Here is a 12,539-nt window from a genome sequence, read left to right on the forward strand (position 1 = left end):
AATGAAAGCATGCTTTTAATTTAAACTTACAATTTAGATGTTTACACCAGATGCAACTTGAATATTAGTCACTAGATGTCACTCTGTACTAATTTATAGCAGGAAGGCGAGGATTAAATATGCATTTCTGCTGCTGATTCTGAATACCTTACTGCAACAACGACGGCCATGCTGGATTTTTTATTCTCTGCTGTGGATTTTCAGTAATGATTAATCCTTATTGGGGAAATTACCATCTTCAGTTTCAGTGATTCTAAGATATGTCCAACACAAACTTGCATTATCGAGACAGATTAGTCCATTTTTTATTTTTTCAAATGTCTTGGAATGTGGTTCTGTGTCAGCTGCATTATATTATCCCAGAAGAATCCAAACATGGCACCTTTGTTGGAAGAATTGCACAGGGTCTGGGACTGGATTTAGGTGAGATTAATTCAAGAATGTTGCATGTTGTATCTAGAGATGAGAAGGAATATTTCCAGGTGAATCTGCAGAATGGAATTCTGTTTGTTAAAGAGACAATAGACAGGGAGCTGTTGTGTCCAGGCTTACAGTTGTGCATTATTCCTCTGCAGGTTATAGTAGATAAACCTGTGCAGATGTATCTTGTAGACATTGAAATAGAAGATATAAATGACAATAGACCAGCCTTCCCATCCTCTGTTAGTAACCTTATCATTTCTGAAGTAATGCCTGCAGGAGCTCGTTTCCATATAGAGGGAGCAATTGATCCAGATCTGGGAACAAATGCTGTTACAAATTATGAGCTCAGTGCCAGTGATTTTTTTGCACTAGATTTCCAAAAATACTTGAATCAAATCAAATCATTAGAACTTGTATTAAAGAAATCACTAGACAGAGAAAATCAGTCTGTCCACAATCTCACACTTACAGTTTATGATGGTGGTAAGCCAAGATTAAGTGGTACATCGGAAATCATTATTACAGTGGAAGATTTTAATGACAATACTCCAACGTTCAAACAGCCATTTTATCAAGCCAGTGTTATTGAAAATGCCCCTAAAGGATCCTTGGTAATAAAAGTAAATGCCACAGATTTAGACCAGGGGAAAAATGGAGACTTACAGTATACATTTAGTAAAAAAGCAAATGAAGATGTCAGCAAAGTATTTACTATAGACAAGAATACAGGGGAAATAAGAGTGATTGGAGAAGTGGATTTCGAACAGGCACAAATGTATGAAATACAAATAGATGCTGTTGATAATGGGGATATCCAATTGGTTGGACATTGTAAAGTTCTAGTGACTGTTGTAGATGTCAATGACAATCCCCCTGAGATGACAGTAACTTCACTTGCTGTGCCTGTTCCTGAAGACTCTCCACAAGGAACAACTATTGCCATCATCAGTATTCATGACCAAGATGCAGGATTAAATGGGAAAGTGAGCTGTAACATAATTGATTCTTCACCCTTCAAAATTTATCCAGCATTCAAGAAGGATTTTTCTTTAACTGTGTATGGGAGGTTGGATCGAGAAATAATATCTCAGTATGAAGTTGTTATAGTAGCAAGGGATGAGGGAACACCCCCACTGTCAGTTTCAAAGACCCTAAATATTTATATTAGCGATGTAAATGACAATGCCCCATTTTTTTACAAACCTGTTGATACAATCTTGATCAAAGAAAACAATCCGCCAGGTTCACACATATATACAGCCTCAGCATCTGACCCAGATGTGGGACAGAATTCATTCATCACATATTCCATTGATGACAGCACTGTTGATGGGGTCCCCATATCTTCCTATGTCTCAATCAACCCAGAGAATGGAAAAGTATTTGCTTTAGTTTCATTTGACCATGAACAAGTGACTTATTTCCAGTGTCACATAAAAGCAACTGATGCTGGTCTACCTTCACTTAACTCAAACCTTACACTGAATATTTTTATTGAGGATATCAATGACAATGCTCCCACTTTCATGCCACTTTTTCCTGCAATGACAATAAAATTGCCAAAAACAGTTCAACCTGGACATTTATTTACTAAATTGAGAGCAGTAGATATTGATTCAGGATACAACGCTCTGTTGTCTTATCATTTCAAGGATCTCTCAGCAAAAGCTCCATTTGTGATATCTCAGCAAACAGGAGAAATTGTAATAAAACGGGCATTTACAGATTCGGATATTGATGAATATAGACTAATGGTGGTGGCTCGAGACCATGGGGAGCCAGTCATGACAGCAGTTATAGAAATTGTCATCTCTTTGGTGGAATCTGAAGAGCAAATTCTTTATGATGATCAGGAATCCAAAGGAATTGCTGAAGAATTTACTGAAGCAAATATCTACTTAGTTGTTGCCATCTGTGTAATATCAAGTGTTTTTCTGATTTCACTAATTGCCTTTACTGTTATAAGATGGCAAAAATGCAGAGACGAAGTGAATGACTTAAAGGAAAATTACAAGATTTGTTCAAACACTGGAGGTAGTTGGGTATACTCTCAACAAACTCAATACAGAGTATGTTCAAACTCATTACAGCGAAAGAGTGACTTAATAGTTTTTACTCCAAATAGCTCTCAAATGCCAAATAATGAAGAGCATGCAAATCAAACTGGGGCACTACTAACTGCCCCATATCAGGTAAGTTTGAATACAACTTTTTTTATCTCTTTAATGTTCACACAAAAAAGTATTATTTCCTCATTGTGTTCATTATTATGATACATCAAATACACATTTAATGCAATTAACTAGAGTAACCATTTCACAAAAAAAAGGAAAAATGTAGAGATACAAGCTAAAAATATCATAGAAGACTGTAGGTAAGGTAATCTAGTTGATTTAAATAGATTTTGCAGAGGTCTAGAGTGCTAATGTGAAACATTGCATCACCTAGTATCAGGCAAGCCTTTCCACCAAACAATGGAAGACAAGTCTGTTGTGAAGATTATAGTATGTACAGTAAGAATTGTGCAGCTTCTCTTTTGCCTAGGCCCCTTACTCAATGGTAGGGTATGCTCTTGATGATGTAAAACTACTGATAGGCTCCTGTGCCTAGGCATCTAGTCACATGTGTAATTGTAACTGGGAATCATATGCTAAAGGCAATGTTTTTTCCAATTGCTTTACCACATTTTAAACTGTGAGAACAGTGAACAATATAATGTGTAAAAATGTTTTAAAAGTTATAAAAGCTTTTATGAGAAACCAATTTTTTTTCTTGCATTTTTGTCTATTTATTATATTTTGTCTAAATTAAATAAAAATCAGGTGGAAAGCTGTGTAGCAGAAATACCTTGGATGTCCTTAACCCCTTCAATACCGAGTCATTGTAAAAAAAATCCTTTACCGATCCGGGCCGCCGTCATATGACGTCGGCCCATTCTAGCTGCCAGTGCGCGCCCCCGGCAGCACGCAGCACGGCGATCGGGGACGAGGCTCGTCCCTCGGACAGAGCCCATCCCCGATCTAGGTAAAGAGCCAATGAAATTGGCTCTTTACCACGTGGCCGGCTGTGTCCAATCACAGCCAGTCACAAATGTCATCAGAGAACACGGTAACTAGCTGTCACCGTGTTCTCCTCCTCACACACTGATCCTGTGTGAGGAGGAGATTGTGGTAACAGCTAGTTACCAAGTACAGTGCACCCCAACCACACTGATTGCCCCCTCCCCCAATGAAAAGCACCTGTCACTAGCCCATCAAAGTACCCGAGTACCTGTCACCAGCCCATCAGGTACTCTGATGACAGGTACTCAGGTACTCTGATGGGCTGATGACAGGTACTCTGATGGGCTGGTGACAGGTACTCGGGTACTCTGATGATGGGTACTCGGGTACTCTGATGACAGGTACTCGAGTACTCTGATGACAGGTACTCGGGTACTCTGATGACAGGTACTCGGGTACTCTGATGACAGGTACTCGGGTACTCGGGTACTCTGATGACGGGTACTCGGGTACTCTGATGACGGGTACTCGGGTACTCTGATGACAGGTACTCGGGTACTCTGATGACAGGTACTCGGGTACTCTGATGACAGGTACTCTGGTACTTTGAGTACCCATCACCGGAGTACCCGAGTACCCATCATCGGAGTATTTGAGTACCTGTCACCTACCCATCAGAGTACCCAAGTACCTGTCACCTACCCATCAGAGTACCTGAGTACCTTCTACCTGCTCATCAGAGTACCTGACACCTGAAGTACCCGAGTACTTGCCACCTGCTCATCAGTACCCAACACTTCTCATCAGTACTCATCAGTACCCATCAGTACCTATCACCTATCAGTATCAGTACTGATCATCCGTACCCATCAGTACAGTATCAGTATCACCTATCAGTATCAGTACTACTCATCAGTACCTATCACCTGCCTGTCACCTGCCCATAAGAGTACCCTAGTACCTGTCACCTGCCTATCGGAGTACTCGAGTACCTGCCACTTGCTCATCAGTACCAGAGTACCTGTCACCTGCCCAGCAAAGTACCAGAGTACCTGTCACCCTTCATACAGCCACCATGTCTAAGTCCAAAAAGGTTTATATACATCCTCTGTTTAAACCTAAATACCGGTGTTATGGGAGCAGATAGCAGCCATAACCCTGGTATTTTTTTAAACGATGGACGGTTGGCTTTCCGATAAGGGTGGTCCCAGCGGCGGATTCGCCGCAGGATCACCCTTCCGGGGTGGCGGAAGAGGTGCCCCCCCTCCCGCTGCATTCTGGTCCTTTTCCCCGCTTACCGGACCCGCCGGCAGCGAGGAAAACGATCCGGTCCCAGATCCTCACAGAAAGGATGTCGAGCGAGGGCAAGCTTGCCCTCACTCGACTCTATGGTCTTGGAGGACCGGAGCTACGGCAAACGTCATTGCCTAGCAACCAGTTTAACCACTTAAGCCCCGGAAGATTTTACCCCCATTCCGACCAGGGGGTATTTTGCGATTCGGCACTGCGTGACTTTAACGGAGAATTGCGCGGTCGTGCGACGCTGTACCTAAACGAATTTGGCGTCCTTTTTTTCCCACAAACAGAGCTTTATTTTGGCGGTATTTGATCACCTGTGCGATTTTTTGATCACGTGCTATAAACAAAAAAAGAGCGTCCATTTTGCAAAAATAGCAATATTTTTCCCTTTTTTTTATATGAAATTCCCCCCAAAAAAAATGTAAAAATCTAAATTTTTTAAAATTTTCGGCCAATTTGTTTTATGCTACCTATGTTTGGTAAAAAAAATCGCAAAAAGCGTATTTTGATTGGTTTGCGCGAAAGTTATTGCGTTTACTAACTAAGGGAAAGATTTTTGTCATTTTTGTTGTTTTTTTTTTTAACGCGTAATGGCGGCGATCTGCGATTTTTTTTGCGGTACTGCGACATTGCGGCGGACAGATCGGACCCTTGACTGACATTTTTGACACTTTTGGGGTTACCAGTGACATTTCTACAGTAATCAGTGCTATACATATGCACTGTTACTGTAAAAATACACTGGTAGTGAAGGGGTTAACTTTATTTGAGAGGGAGGGGCTGTGTGTGTCCCTAGGGGCGTGATTCTAACTGTGATTGGCTGGGGCTTCAGCTGTATGCAGAGTGATCAACGGATCTACATAGTAGATCCAGATGATCAGCTCTCATACAGCGAGGAGAATGACAGGCAGCTTGTTTACACAAGCTGCCTGACTTTCTCCCTCTCCCCCGCCGATCGCAGAGTGGCCGGCGGACATCGGGTCCGCCGGTCACACGCGCGGGGGGGTCCGTGACCACTCGGGAGCGGGAGCGCGCCTCCGGGGGCGTGCGCTCGCTCCCTAGACCCTCACAAGCTAGTGACGTAGCCCTACGTCACTTTGCCTGTGAGGGGCTGACCGCCGACGTAGATAGTCGTGCGGCGGTCGGCAAGTGGTTAAAGGTCCCTTTTTTTTTTCATTTTATTTAATTTTTTTTTATTTTTTTTTTATTTCTTCTATCTTTTAGTGTACTTGTGAGATCTGAGGACTTTTTGACCCCAGATCTCACAAAAAAGAGGTCCTGTCATGCCTTTCTCTATTACAAGTAATGTTTACATTTCTTGTAATAGAAATAAAAATGATCAATTTTTTTTTAAAAAAAACTGTAAAAATAAAAAATGATAAATAAAATAAATAGTAAAAAAAAAAAAAAAATTAAAGCGCCCTGTACCCGCGAGCTCGCGCGCAGAAGTGAACGCATACGGAAACCCCGCCCACATATGTAAACAGTGTTCAAACTACACATGTGAGGTATCGTCGCGATCGTTAGAGCAAGAGCAATAATTTGAGCTCTAGACCTCCTCTGTAACTCTAAGATAGCAACCTGTAAAAAATTTTAAAGTGTCGCCTATAGGGATTTTTAAGTACCAAAGTTTGTCACCATTCTGTGAGCGTGCGCAATTTTGAAGCATGACATGTTGGGTATCTATTTACTTGGCGTAACATTATCTTTCACATTATGGAAAACAATTGGGCTAACTTTACTGGTTTCTTATTTTTTAATTCAAAAAAGTGAATTTTTTCCCAAAAAATTGCATTTGGAAGACCGCTGCGCAAATACGGTGTGATAAAAAATATTGCAATAATCTCCATTTCATTCTCTAGGGTCTCTGCTAAAAAAAATATATAATGTTTTGGGGTTCAAAGTAGTTTTCTAGCAAAAACAACTGATTTTAGCTTGTAAACACCAAATGTCAAAAATAGGCCTAGGCAAGTGGCTAGGATGCATGATGATGCACCTTGGATGTTGGGCCCCTCTATATGGCTAGGCTGTGAAAAAGTCTCACACATGTGGTATTGCCATACTCAGGAGGAGTGGCAGAATGTATTTTGGGGTGTCATTTTTGCTATGTACATGCTATGTGTTAGGAATATCGTATAAATTGACAACTTTGCGTAAAAAAAAAAAAGTTTATATTTTTTTCCCACATTTTCCAAAAACTTGTGGAAAAAAATGACATGTTCAAAGGACCCACAATGCCTCATAGAATATACGTTGGAGTGTTTGCTTTCCAAAATGGGGTCATTTTGTGGACTTTTCCATTGTATTGGTGCTCTAGGGCCTTGAAAAGTGTGATAGGTAGTAAGAAAGTTTTATGTGTATTTATGCTCCTAAAACGCCTTATGGTGCTACTTGGACGTGGAGTCTCTTTTTGTGGCCAGGCTGTGTAAAAGTCTCACACATGTGGTATCACCATACTCAGAAGGAGTAGCAGAATGAATTTTGGGGTGTTTTTTTTTGCTGTGTACATGCTATGTGTTAGAAATAGCTTATAAATTGACAACGTTTTGGGAAAAAAAAGAAAAAAAAATTTTTTCTTCATTTTCCCAAGAATTGTGGGAAAAAATTATAACTTCAAAAAACTCACCATGCCTCTTACTAAATACCTTGGACTGTCTACTTTACAAAAAGGGGTCATTTGGGGGGTATTTGTACTGTCCTGACATTTCAGGGTCTCAAGAAAGGAGATAGGCCATCAGTACATCTGGTGTGATAAATTTTCAGTAATTGGTACCATAGCTTCTAGACTCAATAACTTTCACACAGACTAAATAATATACACTAATTTGGGTCAATTTTACCAGACATATGTAGCAGTATAAATTTTGGCCCAAATGTATGAAGAAAAATTAATTTTTTGCAAAATTTTATAATAGAAACTAAAAAAAAGTGTTTTTTTTGCAAAATTTTTGCTCTTTTTTTGCTTATATCATGAAAAAAAAACCCCAGTTGTGATCAAATACCACCAAAAGAAAGCTCTATTTGTGTGAAAAAAATGATAAAAATGTTGTTTGGTTACAGTGTAGCATGACTGAGCAATTGTCATTCAAAGTGTGAGAGTGCTGAAAGCTGAAAATTGGTCTGGGCAGGAAGGGGGGTCTAACTGCTCTGTATGGAAGTGGTTAAATGTAGAAGTGATTAGGTAGACAAGTTTGTCACTGAGTTATTGACAAGGGTAACCAGTGACACTACTATATTACGTTTGAGTGATTTGGTCTCAGTGAGGTTAAGTGGTTGAGCAATATTTATTATTGTTTGAATTGAAGTTGAATATTTTTCCTAGAAAACAGTAAAGGTTGCAGCTAAATAGATTACTTACTTGTAAGCACCTGGTCAGAATATCAAATCATAGCATTGGAGCTGAATTACTAAACTAAGTGATTTTTTTCTTTGCAAAGGTTATTTTCACTTAGGTAATGAGTTAAAAGTGTGCTGACTTCAATCATCTAATCACATTTGGTAAAATTTCATTATAAGTGATTATGTATTCTTTGCAAAATACATTTTTTTATGTTGTTTAATCCCACTAACTTTACAAATCAAAAATTCTAAAGTAAATCAGAGTCAATATGTTTCTTAAGGATTGGATATTAGATCACAGTGCATTATTTACATGGACATGCATGTATACCAAAATATCAGTCATGCACCAACAACCATATTATATCCTTAAAGTATTTACTATACACCCTACATGCACCCAGCGGACACTGGCGCACATAGGCTTTAAAAATGTTTATCTTATGATTTTTAAATGCACACAACAATGCAAAAATATGTAAAAATAAAACCACATCTAGTGTTCACTAACAAAAAAAAAGCAGGGCCATTTATTTTGCATATACTTTTCTTTATATAGATGTGGAGAAGTTCAGGCACATACTCACACAATTTCATACACTATTGAGCATAGACAAACACCCATGGAGGACATGCAGTAAGAAAAGGTATTCTATATATACAATCTTTATGTCAATTATCATTTAGCTCTAAAAGATAAATTATTGCCTCTTCCATAACAAAACATTTCACAATGCCCAAAAACCTCATTGCCCCCTCACCACCAACATGTTTCTTGAAAATATGTGAAACCCAAAAAATTATCATTCTATTTACAAAGAAAACCCTAAACTTACAAAACATAGGATGTTTATTATATTTCACAGCCATTTTTATCTTTGCTTAATTTATCAATATTAATATCAGGGATTTATCAAAAATAAGGAAATTGCTAGAAATTCTAAACAGCTGAGAGGAATTAAAAGGCTTTAAAAAATGGACCGGAAGGAAAACCCAAAAGATGTCTGAATGAGAGCATTGGGTTTGGGGGGGGGGGGGTGTCATCGACTAGATCACCAGGTGTTAACAGAGGTAAAAAAGCCTAAAAAAGTAAATAAATTGGGTTTAAAAATGTAATATATTGTAGCAGTTGTATTTAATGTTGGCTTCTAAATATGTTCATGACTCACAGAATAAGTGTTGACTCCTTATTACCAAAAACATAAATATGATGATCCTGCTGAAATTCCATTGTTTGATTTCAATTGTTAAATTATTATTGAATCTATCTATCTATCTATCTATCTATCTATCTATCTATCTATCTATCTATCTATCTATCTATCTATCTATCTATCTATCTATCTATCTATCTATCTATCTATCTATCTATCTATCTATCTATCTATCTATAATCTATCTATCTATCTATCTATCTATCTATCTATCTATCTATCTATCTATCTATCTATCTATCTATCTATCTATCTATCTATCTATCTATCTATCTATCTATCTATCTATCTATCTATCTATCTATCTATCTATCTATCTATCTATCTATCTATCTATCTATCTATCTATCTATCTATCTATCTAATAAGCTATAATAATATTAATATTAATTAATGAATATGAAATAAAACTTCTTAGTCTGGCACTTTAAAACTGTTAACCAATAGACTAAAGTGGAAATCAAATCCATCAATTTAACTGTTATCCAAAACAGTGACATTAAAGGCTTGCTGTGAGTGGCATCTGTAACAGTTGCTTATGCTCTTAATTGAGGTGTCAAGCTTTCAAGCTATGAAATGGCTGGTATCATGTACACATTTAAAACGCCACTGCCAATCGAGTTCAGATGGCAGCTTCCTTGGCTGTAACGCTTCACTTGCAACCGCCCAGAGTGAAAACGCGCTGCTCTCTGAATGGCATCCCCACGCATCTCAGCCAGCAGCTTGTTTGCGGAAATTGCAGGGAAGTCACATAGTCAAAAAACATGTGATTTCACCTGTGGCTACATTTTTGAAAAGGTGTCTGAACCTTTTTTTATTTTTTGTGTGAATGCAGGCACAGCAGCCTATTTATTTGAACGTGGGTCACAAAAAATGCTAAGGTGTGGAACCTAGCTTTAAGGATAGGAGGGTTTTGTTCTGCTTTAACAATGATATGATCTGAAATATGCTGAAACTTTGACAGTTAATACTGATAGGATGAATATTTGGTCTATTGGTAAATGTAATATTCATGTGATTTCTGCAGCTGGCTTCACTTACAACAAGGATGTCCTTTTTGATTTTTTTATTTGGTCAATATCATACAGTTGGTAAATTACACTATGATACTTTCTCTGTCTCTGTCTCTCTCTATATATATATATATTTTTTTTTTCTGTTTATAAAATATATAAACATAAATATATTTACTTTTGTTTCGATTTACAGAAGTCAACCCTGTATCCTGTGTACATAGCTGATTACCTTTGGTTATGTCTGGTTTATGAAAATGTCTGGAAACTATAAATTAACCCTTCATCTTTAATAGTTTATTAGTTAGTAGATGACAAGATACATTGTGATGAATATGTATTTCTGAGAAAGAAAGTCTATAATATTCCCAGTCACCAAGATCATATAAAACATCCAAATCTCAAGTTGTAAATTTCACATTAAGTTTTCATCCTTATTTGAAGGTTGCATATGTAATTATTACATGACACCTTTGTTTCATATCCTTCATATGTTTACCTTAAAAGGTCAGGTTCATGCCATTGATTGCTATACTACTTGAACAGAGCTTCAAGTTAATATTTTGAATCAATTGAACTAATCATTGCATTTATTAGTGTCCTCTCCTTCATGCTATATACCCCCTTATCCTGAAGAATGCTTTTTTTTTTTGGACAATGCAATTATTTTTGTTATATGTAACAACAATCTACTAAAACATTATTCATGGGATTTGTGATTTTTTTTTTCTTCCGGTCCCAGACCTGAAACAATAAATTTTTAGAATTGGTGTATATGTATATGGCATGTGGGGAAGGTCCTTTACTTCAGTTCCTCACCTCCTCCTTCATATCCTAAGCCTTATTTTCTACTATTATGAGTATTTACGTAAAAGGACAGCATTTTCCATTCATTTTAGGTTTTGTTTTTTGCATTATACATAATTTATTGGAGATTTATGCAATTATATTCATCACCTAAATTAAGTTTTTTAGATATATAATCTAATCTAAATTTTGTGCGGGATGAGTTTGCCTAGGCATGGCAGCCTATTGAAATGAATGGGCTGTTGTGCCTGCATTTCCACAAAAAAGGTGCATGCACCTTTTCAAAAATGTGGCAGCAGGGAAATTGCATGGTCTTTTTGACCATGTGACTTCCCTGTGGTTCCTGCACCAACAAATGTGCTGCATGCTGGGAAGCATCGGGGGGCATTCAGAATGAATGGCAGCCCCGCGAGTCTCCTAATAGCAGCACAATTTGGCTGTGGGTGGTTGTGGGTGCAGGGACAGATGGCGATTCCCACAATCGCAGCCACACGCATAGGTGTGAACTTAGCTTTAATTGATTTATTTATACATTTTATTCAATTTAAAATATTCAAACACTGTTTGACTAATTGCATTTCACACGCATGCACCATTTCTTCACAAAGAAGAATAATAGAGAACCAGCACTGAGGGTATAACTGTATTGCAGTTAATTTTATATTTGTGTGGTGAAATGCTAGAATGGTTTACAAAGAAATAGTGAAGACAAGTATACAATTGTTGCCTTTTGTTCTGTCTACCTGTGCATACACCCCAATTATTTTAGTAGCATGCACCTATACACATCTAGATCCAGAGAGATCTTTACACAAAAGAGGTAGTTCAATCAGCAATACACATTTATTGAATGGGTTACATAATATATATATATATATATATATATATATATATATATATATATATATATATATATATATATATATATATATATATATATATATATACAAATTACACACTAAACAGTATTTACAACACATTAGTACAGATCCCTTGGCTTTCAATGTTATTTACAAATTACCCACAATAGCCCTATTTACAATACCATGTACGTATTGAGCATGGAGTTAAGTTACCTTTTCACTTCAGGCATGATGCCTGCAGTGTGTATTCAAACACTAAAGAGAAAAAGCATGTATACATTATTCTAAGTGTGAGAAGTATAGTCTTCATCCTAGTCTGCTTGCAAGAGAGTGATCTCTCTCCTCACCTATATTAATATAGACCCATCTCGCCTTGCTCAGAGCCATTCTGATTGGTGTAGCAATCTTAACCTTCTCCTCCCTTTGGGCGTATATTATTCAGGATTGGGCAAATTGCCCCATACCCTATATTTAGCATAACTCAGCCTCTCGATAGCCCTCCTCTCTGGGGGGGGATTAATCATGCTAGGTCGTCACCTGGGCCAAATGGTCCATCCTTGGACAGCCAACCAACTTCAT

At 37.7% G+C, this 12,539-nt stretch overlaps 1 protein-coding gene across 10 annotated transcripts in view; it reads left to right on the forward strand.

The window, feature by feature from the left end:
- Positions 1-12,539, forward strand: part of LOC309552109 (protocadherin alpha-C2-like) — a 426,489-nt gene that overhangs the window by 128,085 nt on the left and 285,865 nt on the right. Inside the window, exon 1 of one of the 10 annotated variants that reach the window (XM_082252900.1) lies at positions 1,112-2,615. The exons of the other annotated variants lie outside the window; for them this stretch is intronic. Coding sequence (XP_082109026.1) covers positions 1,197-2,615 — 1,419 coding nt within the window. The 5' untranslated portion in view covers positions 1,112-1,196. Of the gene's footprint in view, positions 1-1,111; positions 2,616-12,539 lie in introns of those variants that run through there. 10 annotated transcript variants of the gene reach the window in all.

The sequence above is a fragment of the Pelophylax lessonae genome (assembly GCF_965119305.1).
Source record: "Pelophylax lessonae genome assembly, chromosome: 4".
NCBI lineage: Eukaryota > Metazoa > Chordata > Amphibia > Anura > Ranidae > Pelophylax > Pelophylax lessonae.